Below are 18,686 nucleotides of genomic sequence, written 5' to 3'. Positions count from 1 at the left end.
TACAGAGAAGACCATGTCTGAAGCACCACATACACCACACTAGATTGGGGAGAATGAAAATGAATCGCTACTTCACCTGGAAGGAATGGTTTGGGTCCCTGGATGATAAAGAGAGAAGAGGTAAAACAGTAGGTATTACATATCCTTGATGGTTGAAGACAAGGTGTTGTGAGAAAGGAAATGGTAATTGATGGAGATGCAGAGAGAACCAGGGAGTTGTAGGAAGAATGGTTGTTTCAGAATTCTAACAGGAGAGGGGCAGAGGTGTCTGCTAGTGACACTTTGTTAAAGGTGGTGGAAATGCTGGTAGGTGGGAGATGGGTGATGAGGACAAGGAGAAGGGTATTGCTCTGGATGGAAGGAAAAAGTTGAGAGTTGTAGTGCAGGGACTGGAACAGACATAATCTCTGTCATTCAAGAGAGGGCATGCCAATATTAACAAAAAAGGAAAATGTCTCAAGCACTGCTGTCATCCTGGAGGAGCCAGGGAAACTGGCTGAATAGAATATTTGCAGAAGGCAGAATGGGAAGAGATGCTGTCAAATTGGCTGTGATAGTCTACAGGCACCTAAGGGGAATTGGTCATTAAACTATCCTCTGAGATGATAATAGAAAGGAGGTAAGTGTCATTAACGGATCTGAGAAGCATAAGCAGAATGAACATTGGGAGTCAAAGTGATGCAATTTCCCTGGTTCTCTATGATTGCAAGAAGCAGGACCCCAACAATCAATGTATTAGAAAAATAATTAGAGGGCAGCACCTGAGGGGGTCTTAAAAGAGGACTAAACATCACACAGAGGCAGGAATACTGTGATCTCCTGTACAAGCATAATGCTTGCTGTAGCTTCTGTTTGGTGAATATAGCAGAGTGAAGTGTAAGAACACGCATGTGCTGAAGGAGGAATGGTTGGACCTCTGTTCAGGAAAAGTGAGGGGTCTTCAAGCCATTCTCAGTGGGGAGGAGGTGTAGAGGGACAAATATAAGTCAGTTTTTTTCAGCCAAGGAACTAGAAACTGCCAAATGTGGTGAGGTGTCACAGATCTACGTGAAAAGGTTCTGATGAGGGCAGAGAAAACAGTCGAGGCAGGAAGAAATAAGTTCTATCTGCCTGTGATGAAGAGAAACAATGAGCCTATCATGGCAATTTATTAGTCTTGCAGAGGAAGTGGAGTTATTGGAAAATCATGGGGCTGGAGGCACTATGGCACTATGGATGAAATAATGCCACCAACCTGAAACATAAACTACATTTTTACCTCCATGGTTACTATCTCATGCAGTGAGTAGCTCCAGGTTTTCTCTTTGCTGCCAATTTCACACAATGTTTTTTTTAGGTTGAGGCTCGCAGAATAAATAAGTGTAAACCAGTTGCGATGGCGCATTTGGACCTGAAAGAAGTTGAATCAGTTATTAAACAAATTCAGAGCCTACAATGTGGGTATGGCACAGATTGAGACTTGGTTTAATAGGATAAAAATCAGAGTAGTGATAAACAGGATATTTTCAAGTTGAATTATTGTGACTAGAGGATTAGTCCTGGGGTCCCAACTTTTCATGATTCAGAAGGAGCAAACCAAGTCTGATAATGCTAGGTTTGCTGATGGTACATAGCTGGTGGAGAGCAGAATTCTGCTGAGCTGAGCGAGAACATAATAGGTGGAATATAATGTAGAAAATGTGAGGTTGACCGCTCAGGTGGTGAGGGGTTGAAGATGTTGGTTGTCAAAGGGCCCGAGGTACACAAATTGCTAATAGTAACGTTCATGCCGAACAAACAATTCGGAAGGCAAGTGATACATTGGTCTTTATTGCAAGACTATTTGAGTACAAGAGTAAAGATGTATTCTCTAATTGAGTATGTCTTTGATGTGAAGGTGGTACTTATACCGTGCACAAATCCCATTCTTCCTGATTTTGAGAGTACAATATTTTCTAGGTTGATTCTGTGGTGGTAAATTTGTTCTTTGAAAGAGGGATTAAGCAGGTTTCTCTCTTGAGTTCAGAAGAACAAGTTCAAGTTTATTTATCAACTGATTGCACAAGTACAACATGACGAAACAGCGTTCCCCAGTACAAAACACGTAAACATAGAACCAGATGTAGCACACATACAGACAAGCAAAAAAAAATTATATATATATATATATATATATCATCCTTTATCTGGACCCCTTGGGGGACAGTGTATTCTGGATTTTGGATTTTTCCAGATTTCAGGACAAAAGCCAGCTGCCCCAGATTTAAGCCCACCCGAATTGCGCTGCTGCATCGACCCCCTTTCAGTCGCTACCCCTTTCAGTCGCTCTCCCTCGCCCACCCGAGTTGTGCTGCCATCTCTCTCTCTCTCCTCCCCCCCCCCCCACCGCTCACCCAAGTCGCACTGCCATCTCTCTCCCACCCTCGCTCACCTGAGTCGCGCTGGCGTCTCTCACTCCCTCGCCCACCCAAGTCACGCTGCCATCTCTCTCCCCCTCCCCTCCACCCAACCTAGTCGCACTGCTCTCTCTCTCTCTCTCTCTCTCTCTCTCTCTCTCTCTCTCTCTCTCTCTCTCTCTCTCTCTCTCTCTCTCTCTCTCTCTCTCTCTCTCTCTCTCTCTCTCTCTCTCTCTCTCCCTCCCTCCCTCCGCTGTACCAGCACCAGGAAAAAATGCCAGTTTTTGGAGCTTTCCAGATTTTAGATGTCGGGATAAAGGATTGTGTACCTGTATAAAGTAAATATGAGAGTCTCAGATAGTTAGTGAGAGCAATTCATTTAGTTGTTCAGCATTCTCATTGCCCGTAGGAAGAAGAAGCTGTTTCTCAGCCTGGTTGTGCTGGCTTTGATACTCCTGTATCTCATTCCTGATGGGATTAGCAAAAAGATGCTGTGTACAGGGTGGTAGGAGTCCTCAACGATTTTGCGTGCCTCCTTCAGACAACTATCCTGATCGATCATGTCAATGGTGGGCAGGAAGACCCCAATGATCATCTTTGCCACAGATTGTCCTCCGATCCAATTCTCTACAACAACTATACCACACTGTGATGTAGCTGGCCAGGATGCTCTCAATAGAACTCCTGTAGAAAGTGACACAATGATGGCAGGTAGCTTTGCCCACTTCAGTTTTCTCATGAAGTGTAGTCACTGTTGCACTTCCTGACAAGTGAGGAGGTGTTGTGAGTCCAGGATAGGTCACAAATTAAGTGGACTCCAACGAACTTGGTGTTCTCTACTACTGGAGTTATTAATATGTAGTGGAGGATGATCATTCCTGGTCCTCCTGAAGACCACAATCATTTCCTTTGTCTTGTCCACATTGAGACTCAGGTTGTTATTTATGCATCATGTCATGAGATTTTACACCGCTTCTCTGTAATGTGACTCATCGTTGTTGCTGATGAGACCAACGACTTGATGACACTCTTGGAGGTGGATCTAGGTGGATCAGTCGTCAGTCAGTACATGAACAGGAACACAGCTCTGAGATATGCCAGTGCTCAGCTTGACGTTCTGCTTCCAATCCAGACAAATTGTTTGCAAATCCATACTCCAGTTACAGACAGGGGTGTTGAGGCCCAGCAAGGACAGCTTCTCCATCAGCCTCTGTAGAATGATCGTAGCTGGTTGAAGAACAGCAGCCTGAGGTGGTCTTCTGAAATGAACAAAATTCTTGCAGGGCATGACAGGATAAAAAAAAATTCTCAAAATAAAGGCACCTGAGTTGAGAAGAAATGTTGTAACCTGGAGGGTGTTGAATTTTTGGGAGTCTGTTCCCAAAAGGGCTGTGGAAGCTCAGAATATGATCAAGATAGAGATCCTCAAGTATTGAGAGAACTAGGGATATAGGGTTAGTGTGTAGGATGGGTTGAGCTCAGTGAGCAGAATTGATTTATTGCAGGCTGCTGGACTGGACTTGTACTCCCAGCCCGGACCTGGGGGTGGGGGGTGTTGACGTCACCTGGGCGTCACTTGGTTCCCCAGCGCAGGCCTGTGCTGAGAAGAAGGGAAAACCCCCGACAGCGCCATTTTGGCCGGCTGCCCCATCGCTTCGATTACAAGTGGGGCTGGTTCACCTGCCTAGTGGTGTGCCGCCACAAGTGCAGGAAACTGGAGCAGAAAAAAAAAGAATCAAATTAAATGTGCAGGTGTAAAGGGCTGTGTTCTTACTCCTTTTTAAGCTCTTGTGTTTCTTAACTTTTTTGTTCTTGCATCATTGATAAAATAGTGAAAAGCAGAATGTTTTATGATTAGATTTCTTTCGTTTTCTGTCTATTAAAATGAGCACAAAAGCATGAAGCACATTTAACTGCATTATTGCCAAAGTGTTTTCTATTAAAATTGATGCCTATGTCGAAATGTTTAGCCAGTGAATTTTTTTTGTTCTGTTGGACTGGATTGACAATTTCACATTCAGTAAAATTGAAGAAAGATGTGTCAAAACCATTCATGTTTATGTAAAGCTTGTGGAGGAGTTGCTGCTCTTTTTAATTACAGTGATCCATTATCGTTTTATGTCTGCATTATTCGTGGTTATATTATGCCTCTATACACCTTGTCTTGAGCCATAGACCATGAATTTTGAAATGTTATCTGGAAGAATAAATTAGTGTTTATCGAACACCCTCTATATCAGTGTTTTCAAACTTTTTCTCTCCACTCACATACCACCTTAAGCAATCCCTATGCCATAGCACTCTGTGATTACTAAAGGATTCTTTAAAATGGCATGTGAGTGGAAAGAAAAAATTTGAAAACCACTGTTTTAATTGAACCTAATTGACTCATTATGTGCACTGTTTTATAACTCCAAAGGAACTGGGCCAATGACAATTTTTCTCAAGCAAAATATTTTAGTAACAATTGGTCCCTTCCTACTCACATACCACATTAAGCAATCCTTTACTAATCACAGAGCACTTATGGCATAGGAATTACTTAAGGTGGTATGTGAATGGAAAGAAAAAGTTTGAAAACTACTGCTCTAGATCTAAACTGAAAGCACAAAATCAAGAGTCAATGATGTGTGTGAAAGCAGCATATATGCAGATCCAAATTCAGCAGAAGGTTGGAGCAGATTTCCAACACCAGGACAAAGTGGAATAAACTTAAATCTATGTCCAAAAGCAAAATACTAGACCTGACTATATTTGACACAGGTATTTAGTGCTAATGAGTATGGTTTCCTTAAGGGAAAATTTTGCTTGACAAACCTATTGGAATTCTTTGAAGAAATAACAAGCAGTCTAGATAAAGGAGAAACAGTAGATGTTGTATATTTGGATTTTCAGAAGGCCTTTGACAAGGCTACTTGTCAAAGGTTACTCAATAAGATAAGAGCCCATGGTATAACAGGAAGCACACTGTGTGGGTAGAGCATTGACTGATTGGCAGAAAGCAGAAAGTCAGAATACAGGGATCATTCTCTGGTTGGCTGCCAGTTGGAATTGGGCTGCTTCTTTTTATGTGGTATATTAATGATTTGGGTGAAAGAATGATTGGCTTTGTGGCCAGGTTTCCAGAGGAGACGAAGGTAGGTGGAGGAGCAAGTAGTATTGAAGAAACAGGGAGGCTGCAGAAGGACTTAGATGAGGACAATGGCAGAGAGGTGGCAAATGAAATCCAATGTTGGAAAGTGTAGGGTCATGCACTTTGGTAGAAAAAATAAATGGGGAGACAGTTTTTTAAATGGGGAGAAATTTGAAAATACCCAGATAACCTGGAAATCCTCATGTAGGAGAACCTGAAGTTAGTGGTGAAAAAATCAAATGCAATGCTGGCATTCATTTCAATTAGAATAGAATATAAGAGGAAGGATGTGATGTTGAGGCTTTATTAGGGATTGGTGAGACTTCATTTGGAGAAATGTGAGTAATTTTGAGCTCCATATTTAAGAAAGGATGTGTTGATGTTGGATAGGGTTCAGAGGAGGTTCACGAGCATGATTCTGAGAATGAAAGGGTTATTATACAAGGGAATGTTTGAAAGCTATTGACTTGTACTCGTTGGAATTCAGGAGGATGGGAGGGGGTCTAATTGAAACATTTTGAATGTTGAAAGGCATGGACAGAGTAGATGTAGAAAAGTTGTTTCCCATGGTAGGGGTGTCTAGGACAAGAGAGCACAATTTAGGATTGAAGAATGACTGGAATTTCTTCACCAAGAGAGTGGAATTTATTGCCACAGGTGGTTGTGGAGGCTAGGTCATTGGGCGTATTTAAGGCAGATGAAAGCTCTGGCATTAAAGGTTACGGGGAAAAGGCTGGGCAGTGGGGTTGAGTGGCAAAATCCATCAGCTCATGATTAAATGCCAGGGCAGACTCCATGGGCTGAATGGTCTATGTCTGCTATGTCTTATAGTCTTATAGAGTATAATGTCAGATCTTGTGTGTCTTGTTTTGAAACTGCAAAGATATTAGCAATCAGATAGAAACCTTAGTACACTTTTCTTTGATCATTAATAAATCATTTGTACAAAAACAGTTAATAAACCTGGTGTTAGTTCAGTCTGAAGCCTAGGCCCTGAGCTCAGTTGCTGTAGCAGTTGACAGGCTGTAGCAGACCTCCATGTGCCTGGGTCAGGGAAAAGATTCACATTTTTATCGAGTCATGACCTCAAGACAATCCCAATTCTTTATGAAGCTAATCAAGTGCAATTACCGTTCTGGTACATGGGTGCAGCAGTTGATTTGTGCATGGTGAGATTCCACAAAAACGAACAAAGGACCAGGTCAACTGATTGATTGTGAGTTCAGTGTTGGCTCGAGTAGTGAAAAAAGTATTGTAGCTGCTCTTCACAATTCGCCACAGGATCTATCACATCCACTTGCGCAAGCAAGCAGGTCCTTGTTTAACATCTCATCTGAGCAGCCACATCTGCTTATACTAGATCCCTTCAGTGTTGCACTGGAGGTCAAGCCTTGATTTTTCTGGAATGGGACTTCAGCCCACAATCGTCTGTTTCCAAGGCAAGTGCACTACCAATTTTCATTGTGGCCACGAACCAAAAAAAATTGAACAGGCTTCCTAATCCCTATTGCCTCATGGTGAAAACAGTTATGGTTTCCTCACCTCCGCTTCAGAGCATCCCATTGGTTGACTAGTCTGCTCAAGGTCAGAATCCAGAAAAGTGAAAGGCAGGCCACAAGGGGAATTGGTAGACACAAATGGTGTCTCAAGAGAATAAATCAAGGAAGGCTGGGATGTACCAATTCCTTTCCTAACCAAGCTGGTCATAGGTGTTAGTTACCCCTCCAAGTTCTCTTCTTTCAGTTTGTATCTGACATTCTGCCTTTTTTCTCTGTAGCTAATGTTCACAAGGAGAAGAATCACGTGATGTATGAAGGCAAACACATACACTTCTCAGAGGTCGATAACAAGCCATTGTGCTCCTACAGCCCCAAGCTTTGCAAGCAGCGCCGGCTCAACGGCTACGCATTCTGCATCCGCCACGTTCTGGAGGACAAAACTGCTCCTTTCAAGCAATGTGAATTTGTGGCCAAGTACAACAGCCAGCGGTGTACAAACCCCATCCCGAAATCTGAAGACCGGAGGCAAGTCAACTTTTCCTACTGGGGTGACACTGTCCTTGGGTTGCTGTGGAATTGTAATCAACCTGCTGGGATCAGATCCAACCCTTGGTTATATACTGCACACACTTTTACTCTCGCTGAATTCAATAGTGGATATTGTTTAAAATGTCCTTCTGCTAAATCTGATATTTATTGCCCATGAGTTAAATATAAATTTATTCCTAATTTCTCAAAACAGAGTCAATACAATAAGATGCTTTAAAGAACTGCAGAATAAATTACTCCCTTTTCAGGTTCAACCTGCAAACTTGTGCCATTTTCTCTCAGTAAAAAAACGCACCACTTTTCCATCTTTTATCATCGTGCATCTCCTGCACTTTAGGAATAGAACCTTGGTAATGTTGCCACGATAAATGAATGGTGCAGTTCCATGTATTAAAAAAGAATCCAGAAGAAAAGGAGAGGACGGTTGATGTTTAGGGACCATCAGACTATTTAAATATCCAACGTGTTGAATGAACTCTGTGGTAGATGATAAAATAGCAAGTGTTTCTAACTCTTCTTATTCCCAGGTTGAAAATTAATAGTGGTATAGAATTCCACAAAGAAGGAGGTGTTCAGGATCTCTTCTGACGGTGCCCTGACTTGTCTCCTTTGTGTTTCACTTGCCCTGATATTATTGCAGTGCAGTACAGCAAGTAATCCTTGGACCACAATGTCCGGCCTTGCCCAAGTAATTAATATTTTATCCACAGCAGAAAATTGACACGGGTCTCTTCTAGCTCTGCTGGGATTTGTGCTTTTATGACACATGAGGCACGTTACCATTTAACAGCAATAAATAGCAACATATGCAGAAAGAGTTAATGTTTCAGGGTGAAGATCCCCTGTCAGATTTCAGGTTTCCAGCATCTGCAGTTTTGTTTCTCATTTGCTGATGAACAAGTGAACATAGAAATCTACAGCACAGTCCTGGCCCTTCGGCCCACAGTGTTGTGTTGACATAACCAACTGCCGAGAATTTCCCTTTTGCTGAACCTTCCATTTCTCTCAGTTCCACGTACTTATCTAATAGTCTCTTAACAGCTCCTTTTGTTCCTGCCTCACCACTTGCTGTCAGTAGCGCAGAGGTTGCGAAGGTGGGCAGGGACTTCTTTTTCTTTTGATTTACAGGAATGGTGAGGAGTCCAAGCTTTATCAGTTAGTTGTTCCCAAGATATCTTAAAACTTTTTTTTTTCATCAGTCCTGATTAATTTTTAAAGTACATGCTCTCAGAGTTCTGAGAATATTAACTTTCAGTATTTCCCAGCAGCTTGTGTAGCTCAGTTTAGACATTGCTGCCTGGTAACATTTCACCTGCGAAACTCTTTCACCTTTATTCCTGACACTCCTTCTCACAGACCTCTACAAGCAGTTAAATGAGTTCACAAAAACTAATGGTACAATATTTCTTTTCTGGTATTTCAATGTTATTTTCCTAAAAGCTGCTTCTCTCTTGATTTTTAAAAAAAAATTAATTTAAATTTTAAATTGAGACATACATCATGGTAATGGGCCATTTCCGCCCACGAGTCCATGCCCAATTTACACCCAATTAATCTACACCCCCCAGTTATGTTTCAAACGGTGGGAGGAAACTGGAGCACCTGGGGAGCATGTTCAAACTCCTTACAGACAGCGCAGGATTTGAACCCTGGTCCCAATTGCTTGCACTGAAAGGTGTTGTGCTAACCGCTACGCCAACCATCCCACCCCTCAGTCATTTCAGTTTTCATGTACATGGTTAGCACCACACTGTTACAGTGCCAGCGACCAAGGTTCGAATCCGGCGTTGTCTGTAATGAGTTTTTACTTTCTCCCTGCTTCTGTGTGGGTTTTCCCGGGGAGGGGGCCTCCGGTTTTCCCCCAACCTTCAAAACAAACTGGGGTTGTTGGTCAATCGGGTATAATTGGCGGCACAGGCTAATGGGCTGAAAGGGTCTATTACCACGCTGTATGTCTAAATTATAAAACTTAAATAACTATGACTGTTACCGGTGCTGGCAGGCTTGAACTATAAGGAGAGGCTTGATAATCTGTGTCTTTATTCCTTGGAGCTCAGGAGGCTGAAGGGGTGATCTTGCAGAGGCATGTAAAATCATAGATAAAGTGAATGCTCAGTCTTTTTCCTGAGGTAGATAATTCTAGAATTGGATGATGATGGGACTTGAAGAACTGAGTTAGAAAGAAAGGTTGGCAGGTTAGGACTTTATTCCCTGAAGCATAGAAGAACGAGGGGAGATTTGATAACAAAATTATGATGAGAATAGACAGACGAAATGCAAGTTGGCCTTTTCTGCTGAGGGTAGGTGAGATACAAACCAGAGGATATGGGTTGAGGGTGAAAGGATTAAGTTTCAGTGGAACTTTCTCATGCAGAGAGATTTGGAAGTGTGGAATGAGCTGCCAGCTGAATTGGTGAATGCAGACTCAATTTTGACATTTAAGAAAAATTTGGGCAGGTACATGCATGGGAGGGATACGATCTGGGTGCAGGTCAGTGGAACTAAGCAGAATAATAGTTTGGCACAGACTAGATAGGCTGAATGGCTGATTTCTGTGCTGTAGTGTTCTATGGTTCCAGAGGGCATAGGTTTAAGGTGAGGGGGTATGAGCTGCCAGAGGAAGCTTAGAGCCAGGTACAAATACTACCTTCAAAGGGCATTTGGACAGATACACGATGGGCAGGGTTTAGAGGGATGTGGACCAAATGTAGGCTCAGAATATCATCTTGGACAAGTTGAGCTAAGGAGCCTGTTCTATAAATGTGGAACTGTCAAAGTAGGAGGAGGAGGGAACGACTCAGACAACAGTGAGTACAGGGAAGCAGCTGAGGTCAGTGTGCTTTTAAAGGAATGCAGAGGGCAACTGAAGGGTTAAACTGGTGTTGATTTGTGGGAGTGAGCATTTGAGATAATTGGCATGGACAAATAAAAGGAGGGGTAGCTAAAGAGGAGCGGCCAGTGAGTGAGTGGCCCAGTGAAGGAGTGGAGCTTTGAGGCTTTGGGTCAAGAGGCTTCGACGAGCAAAGGCTGAGGAAAAGGTTTCTCCCAAAGAGGTAAGGCTGGAATTTTCTTTAATTAATTTTGAAGGATGTGGGAAGGCAGGGACAGCACATTTGTTCCTGATGACTACACCTGCTAAAGGTGCATCCAGTTGCAGCTCCTGACAAACTGAGTTAGAGGAGTTAAGGAGGCAGAGGTAGTGATAGACAGAAGTTTCAGGGAGGCAGTCACCCCTAAAAGTCGGGAGACAGGTGACTGTCAGGAGAGGGAAGAAGAGACCGAAAGAGCAGAGCACTCCTGTGACCTTTTCCCTCAATAAGTATATTGTTTTAGATACTGTTGTGGGGGAACGATCTACCAGGGACAAGTCGAGGTGGTTACGTCTCAGTCAGAGAGGTTGGACCCCAGCTCAGAAGAGAAGGGAGGGAAAGAGGAGAGCTATGGTAATTGGGGACTTGTTGGTTTGGAAATCAGATAAGAGTTTCTGTGAATGAGATTGTGAGGCTCCTGGTTGTATGTGACCTCCCAGATGTCAGGGTCAGGGGACGTCTCTAATCAAGTTTATTGCATTCTGACCTAATGACGAGCATCTGGATTTCGTGATCCATGTGGGGACCAATGACATAGCCATTTCCTGAAGAGGGAATTAGGGGAGTTAGGAAATAAGTTAAATAGCAGGACATCAAGGGTGGTATTCTCAGGATTGCTGCCTGTGCCATGCGCCGAGAGGGTAAGAACTGGAAGTTGTGGCAAATGAATGCGTGGCTGAAGAGTTGGTGCCAAGGGCAGGGGTTCAAATTTGTGTATCATTGGGATCTCTTCTGACCTGTACAAAAAGGATGGGCTGCACCTGTACTGGAGGGGGACCAATATCCCAGTGGACAGGTTTGCTAGAGCTGTTGGCAAGTTTGGCAGGGTGCAAAAATTAGGGTAGAAGGTCAAAAGCCTGATGCTAGGTGCTCTTGAGTTGGTGAGGAAGGAGAGGCAGAGGATAAAGGTAGCCAGTTACAGAGTTTGAAATGTGCCTATTTCCATGCTAGGAGTATTAGGAATAAAGGGGATGAACTTAGAGCATGGATCAATACATGGAACCACGACGTTGTGGCCATTACAGAGACTTGGTGGGAGGAAGGGCAGGATTGGCTGATGCAGGTACTGGGGTTTAGATGCTTTAAAAAGAATAAGATGGGAGGTAGAAAAAGTGCAGAAGGGGAGTAGCATTACTCGTTTCATGGCTACAGAAAAGGAGGAATCTGCAGAGGGAGTGCCCACTGAGTTGGTGTGGGTAGAAGTCAGAAATAGGAAGGCTGGGGGTGGTCTCTACCCTCAAATAGTCCTTGGGATACCAAGGAGCAGATCAGATAAGCAGGCAGATTTTGGAATGGTGAGGGACATACAGGGTTGTGGTTAAGGATGATTTCAATATCTCTAATATTGACAGGCAAGGGGGATAGATGGGGCTGAATTTGTCAGGTATGTACAAGAAGGATTCCTGCCACAGTATGTGGACGGGCCAACGAGAGGAGAGGCCACACTGGATCTGGTTCTGGGGACTGAAGCTGGTCAGGTGGTGGACCTCTCGGTGGGGGAGCATTTTGGTGAGAGTGACCACAACTCCCTTAGCTTCAACATAGTTATGGAAAAGGATAAAGACAGTCAAACTGGGAAAGTGCTTAACTGGGGAAGGGATAATTATGAAGGGATGAGGCAGGAACTAACGAGAATAAAATGGAAACAGATGTTTAAGGGTGGAGGCACAGAAGTAATGTGGAGGAAGTTTAGGGACCACTTGTGCTGGTTCAGGATTGGTTTGTCCCACTGGGACAGGGAAAAGATGGTAGGGAAAGGGAACCGTGATCGATGAAACAAGTAAAACAGCTTGTGAAGAGGAAAAAGGAGCATATATTAGATATAGGAAGCAGGAAACAGGAAGGGTTCATGAGAAGTATATGAAATTAAGAAATTGAGAAGCTTAAGAAATTTCTTAGGAGAGTTCGAAGGGGGCATGAAAGAGCCTTGGCAGGTAGGATTAAGGAGAACCCCAGGGTGTTCTATACGTATATGAAGAACAGAAGGATGATGAGAATGAAGTTGGAGCCACTGAAGGATAAAGGGGGCAATATGTGCCTGGAGGCAGAGGAGGTTGGGGAGGTCACATCCTGGTTTTGGCTCCAAGGATTAGAAGGACCTGAATTGAGCAAGGTGTGATACTTGGCAACATAGCCACCATTCCCTTTCTGTACTAACACTTTCACCCTTTTCATGACAGATACTGCAACAGCCACCTGCAAGTCCTTGGTTTGGTGCCCAAAAAAGAGCGGAAGAAGAAGAATGAGCAGCTAGAAGAGGTGCGCCCCAGACTGCACCCTGATGTTGCCATGGCAGTCAGCCTTGCAGTACCCTCGCTCACCTTGAAGACAGCAAATGGTTTGGATGGACCGACACGATCGCCCCAGAGGCCTCGGCTGCCCCTCCAGTACCTGGAGCATGAGCTCGATGACCCCTTTGCTTTCCCCGACGATGACGATTGTGCGCTGAGGAAAGGAACTGTCAAACGGAAGCTTCAGACCAAACTGGCTCAGAACCGGCAGCAGCAGCAGCGGCTGCTTCGGGAGCCTGAGATTTTCAAACTGCAATCAGAGCACTTTAACTCCCACCCTGCACCTCCTCGGCCGCTCTTCCCAGGCACCCCACCTCTCTCCAGCCCCCCACGACCTGCCGTGCTATCACAGGGCCTGCTATGCAAACCCCCACTTCCCCCAAGCCCCAGCCTGCCGCAAGCGGCGGCCCACGGCACAGTAGCAGCGGCGCCTGCCTCGCGCTCGCCAAATGGGAAGCCCCACCGGACCGCCTCCCCGCCGCAGCAAACCAAGACGCCGTCCTTGCCGCAGCCTGCTGCTCACCCACCTGCACCTGCTGCCAAGGCGGCGGACTCTTCCAGGCCTAACATAGTCGTCCTCCAGGCTTCGAACTCTACGCCGGTCTGCAGGCAGCACTCGGCCTGCGTCAACAGGCTCCAGAGACTAGCAAAGCTGTGTGCTGAGAAGCAACTCTTGCATCGGGATCTCTTTCCACATTTAGGTAGGAATATGCCAGGCTACTTCACTGAAACCACCATGTGAATCTGCAGGGGTCATTTACTGCGTTCTGTGCTCCCGTTGTGGCCTCGTCTACATCAGGGAGGCTGGGAAATCATTTAAATGAACACACTCTCTCTTTCTGCTGCAGCAACAAGGAGCTCACATACCAATATGTCTATCCATAGCCTCATTCACTTCCAAATTGAAGCTACTTTCAAATTAGAACAACACCTTGTATCCCATCTTGGCAGCCTTCAAGCAGACAGTATTAATATTGCCATATCACATTGCCATTAATTCCCTCCTGGTCTCTCTCTTTTCCTTAACCCTCTGTCCCCCTCTTACGTTTGTTCTCGTATCAGAGAGCTATATCAAGAAATGCTACAGTTGTGCCTCAATTCAGGGCCCCTTACAGTCCTCCCAAGTGAAGCAACCTGTGAATCTGCAGGAGTCATTTACCGCAATCCGGTGCTCTGGATGTGGACTTCTCTTCATTGGAGAGACTGCACGCAGACGAGGATATCGTTTCATTGAGCACTTTCGCTCTGTCCCAGCAATAGCAAGGATCTCCCAGTGGGAAATCATTTCAATTCCACTCACCAATCCCACACTGACATATCATCCATGACCTCATACACTGCCAAACCAAGGCTACACACAAATTAGAGGAGCAGTGCCTTGTGCTCTGTCTGGGTGCTCTTCCAGCAGATGGGATTTCCATCAATTTCTCCAATTTCTGTTAACTCTATTCCCAAGTCCTTCTCTTTCCCTACCCATTTCTCTCCTTTCCTCCAGCTCTCCATCCTTTTATCAGAGAGCTATCTCTTCCCCATCACTTCTCAACTCTTTTCCCACCTGTGCTCCTCCCATCTGTTCCCTCCCCCAACCTTTCCATTCAAGTACCTGCCCATTTTTGCTCATACCTTGGTGAAGAGACCAGGGCTGATACATTGGCTACCCTTTACTTCCAGTGGATGCTGCGTGAACTGCTGAGTTTCTCCAGCTCGTTTATGTAATGCACCACCATCTCATTGTGTTGTATCCAAGGACAGCCTCTACACACATGATGAAGTGAAGGGATACATTTCTGGCCTTCATGTTCTAATAAAATATACAGAAGCAACCAACCAGAGAACCAGGTGTAGGACTGGAGGGTTGTAACTATAAGGAAAGATTTGCAGATGTGTAAAGACGGAAAGATTGATGTGTAGAACAGGACAGCAACAGGTCCTTTGGCCCACGTTGCCTACACCGAACATGATGCCAAATTAAATGAATTGAATCTAAAAATGTGTGAGAATTTGATAGAATTCTGATTCAGAACCAACTGCTTTACTGTGAGAGCAAAAGGGTAGCCAGGGAAAGAGTGGGGGTGCCAATAAATACCTGAGGGGCACTCTGTCCACAGAGTCACAGGAAGTTGTTGAGGTCTTTAATGAGTACTTCACTCCTGCATTCTCTCAGGAGAAAAACATTGTAGGTGGAGAGTTCGGGGAGGGAGGCATATAGGATATAAAAGTGGATAAATTCCCAGGACCTGACAAGGTGTATCCCAAGCTACTAAAAGAGGCAAGAGTGACAGAGATAGTGAATCCTCACTCGTAAGGTGTCAGAACACTGCAGGGCAGCAAATATAGCTCCTTTTATTCAAGAAGGGCAACAGGTATGGCTGTAATTGAATGGGGGAATTTTGCAATAAGTCGCCTCCTGTATTGAGATGCACCTTGGTGTACACATTCAGAGATTCCTGAAGATGGTGGCACAAGTAGAAAGGGTGGTAAAGAAGATATACAGGACACAAGTTTTCATTAGAATAAAAAATTTTGGAAGTTATAGTAAGTTTTATAATCCATGAGTCTGGAGTATTCTGCACAGTTTTTGTCACCACAGTTAAAAAAAAAAGGATGTGATTGTTCTGGAGAGGGTGAAGAGATGTTGCTTGGGATGCAGTGTGAAAAGTATGAGGCGAGTCTGGATAGACTGGATTTGTTTTCCTCAGGGTGGAAAAGGCTGAAGGGAACCTGATAGATGTATGCAAAATTGAGTGGGTGAATGGTGGAAGATAGTAAACATTTCCCCATAGCAAAGTTATCCAAATCCAGAGGGCTTCAGCTTAATATAAAGAGCCAAAGATCTGGAAGAGGTTCAAGGAAGAATATTTCACCAAAAGTCAATTGCAGTCTGAAATGCAGTGCCAGAGAGCATTGTAGAGGCAGATTCTTTCAACATTTAAGCACTTGAATTGCCAAGGTGTGGAAGTTCTGGGCCAAGTGCTTGGTAAATGGGATTATTGCAGAGGATACTTGAGAGTTAAAGATGGGTTAAAGGTTTGTTTCTGCATTCAATGTCTCCATGACCATAAATCAAAAAGATTTGTGAGAAAATTTGCTTAAAAAGTAGCTCAAATATTAGACTGGAATGGTTGAGGCAACTTGCATTGGTGCATTTAAGGGAAGAAGCGAACTGCGTCTGTGTATTCAAGGGAAGAGGCAAATTGTACCGGCGCATTCAAGGGAAGAGACAAACTGCACCGGCGCACTTAAGGAAAGAGGTTAACTGCATCAGCACATTTAAGGGAAGATGCTTGAGGAGTACAAGAGAGAAAATGATTGGTTAAATTGTTAGTCTTCAAGTGTTCTTTCTATTTTCAATTTTTACTTTCCTTCCATTTTCTTCCTCTTCCCATGCAGGTGCCTACCCTTCTCTTGCGATGTGGTGCCTTCAGTTTAAGGATTCCACTTTATATAAGCAATGATGTTATAATCTAGAATGAATGGCACTCATGGTAATGTACGTGTTAATGGCCGATTGTGTGAGATGGTAGAGTGTGGGAGTGCAGAATATGTGTGGGAGAGTGTCTCCAAGTCTCTGAAAGAGACTCTGAATTGTTTTACCTTTTAAGGGAGATAGAAAGGGAAAGATGTTTATGGCAAAAATTGCAGACCAAAATCCCTGCACGGTTCAAGGTTTAATCATTATTGGTGCTGGACACAATCTACTGGAGGACAGGCAGCATCAGTAACCGAAAAAGAATGATCTTGATCTTGATGAAGGGCTCCAGCTCACAAGGATGACCATTCTTTTTCTCCCACTGCTACTCCTCAACCCGCTGAGTTCCTCCAGCAACTTGTGTTTCTCTTCAGATTCCATTGTCTGCCGTCCCCTCTGTGTCTCCAACCACGAATGACAGATGACAGTCGGATGCAGTAAGATTGTCAAGTTGTGCTTGTGATTTTTCACTTTGTGTTGGAAAAATAGAGTTGTGAGATCAGGAAAAGCACCATGATGCTTATGGCTGTAGAGCTTTGGGCTGCTTGGAGTTTCTGGAGGATGGCAGATAAGGAGTCAACTATCTGAGTAATTAACTATTATTCAGAAGGAAAATAATGGACGAAACGGTAGATTTTATCTCACTAATTTTCTTCTCACATCTTTTATGCTGTAGGTTAAACTCATGGTGGATATTTGCCACCAGAGACCTCTTCCTTTGTTCACCTCAAAATGCCAAATTGCATTGCTCACTGTACTGCAAGTCAGTTAGGACCGTGCCATTCTTACATTAACTGTGATTATCATCTGAGATTAATATGGCCAGACTGCCACAGAACATAAAATCAAGCTCTAACCTGACACAACTGTTTTATGTCGACTTTATTCAAGCATTCGAGGTTCAAAGTGTTTGTGGACTGTATTTGAAGCATTGCCTCACTGAGCAGAAACTCATGCAGAGCTTAAAGGAAAGTTTTATAAAAAAATTGTGTAGTAGAGGAAGGTAACATGATTCCTCTGGTAACTTTCTGGAATATCTCCAAAGGATTGAATGTTAAGTTTTTAGAGGTTACCTCTATATCTGAGGTGACCTCAAAACTATTTCATGTTTTGGGTCAAATGTCACCAGATTTTTTTTGCCAAAACGACACCTAATCCGGTCAGCATCTGATTGATGTTTATGTTTCCTCACCTTGTTCAAACTGGCCACCATCTATCCTATTTAACCACAGAAATACCTTATAAAGTACAAGTGAATTGAGGTCAGGAAATGTGTTGTTAAAATACAAATCTTTCTTTTTGGTTTCCATTTCCTCTTTTCATTTCGTTCTCCATTTGTTCTGTTCCCTCTCAATAGAAGACTACAGAGGAATGAAATAACCCACAGAAATGAAATTAATGCCATTGGGGAGTGTACAATCCATTTCTTTCCATTGTTTATTTCTGATAGGACACCATTGATATTTATCAGTATATTAAAATCATGTCCTGCCTAACCATTGTAGGATGAAGCTTGCTTTGAACCATAATGGATGGTACTGTATGCCCAATAAATGCTTGCTGTGGGTGTTTACATTAGTAGAGTACTTCTTTCACCAATTAATAAATAGCCATGAAGCCAGTTCAATGGCTGCCAGTAAATTAAATAGCTAAGCCTGAGGTGTAATTGGAGGCTTATATTCAGTTATCTAAATTTTCTACCTAGGATGATGGGAGTGCCAGCAAAAAAATTCCATTAATTTCTATGGTTTTTTGCTGTGCGCTAAGTTATATCAATTTCCCTTGATCGGACCATGAAAGTAATGCGTTGTGAAGCCCTTTCACATTGGGTAGCATGGTTAGTGTAGCAGTTAGTGCGCCACCCGGGTTTGAATCTGGCACTGTCTCTAAGGAGTTTATATGTTCTTCCCGTGTCTGCATAGGTTCATTTGATGTAGTTCGGCGGCATGGGTCTCAGTGGCTGGAATCTGCTTCTCTCGTAATGTAAATAAATTTTTAAATTAAAAAGATTATTGTGAGTTGCTGTATAAATAAAGGGTACTATCCCAGCAAAGTTAATAAAATAGTATGTAGATAATAGTTGACAGGATTTTAATCCTGGCATTTAGAATATGATAACATTGGCACATCACTGAAATAACTGAAAATATTTTCCTCACTCTTTGTTTACTTCCTCAGCAATCCTTATAGGATATAATGTCCAACCTCATTGAGAGATGTCTCATTGCTTAATCTCCAGTAAATTATGGTCTTTTTTCTAGATATTGACATCCCATTCCTC

The 18,686-nt window shown here is 43.5% G+C and overlaps 1 protein-coding gene across 3 annotated transcripts in view; it reads left to right on the top strand.

Annotated features, from left to right (window-relative positions):
- LOC138761580 (INO80 complex subunit D-like) overlaps window positions 1-18,686 on the top strand; it is a 186,804-nt gene that overhangs the window by 70,097 nt on the left and 98,021 nt on the right. For all 3 annotated transcript variants that reach the window (XM_069933914.1, XM_069933916.1, XM_069933915.1), the window contains 2 exons: window positions 7,286-7,532; window positions 12,826-13,637. In XM_069933914.1, the coding sequence (XP_069790015.1) occupies window positions 7,315-7,532; window positions 12,826-13,637 (1,030 nt within the window). In that variant the 5' untranslated portion in view covers window positions 7,286-7,314. The remainder of the gene's footprint in view (window positions 1-7,285; window positions 7,533-12,825; window positions 13,638-18,686) is intronic.

This window comes from Narcine bancroftii, chromosome 4, assembly GCF_036971445.1.
Source record: "Narcine bancroftii isolate sNarBan1 chromosome 4, sNarBan1.hap1, whole genome shotgun sequence".
Lineage (NCBI taxonomy): Eukaryota > Metazoa > Chordata > Chondrichthyes > Torpediniformes > Narcinidae > Narcine > Narcine bancroftii.
The sequence above is the reverse complement of the archived record's forward strand: the minus strand, read 5'-3'. Positions and strand labels throughout refer to the sequence as shown.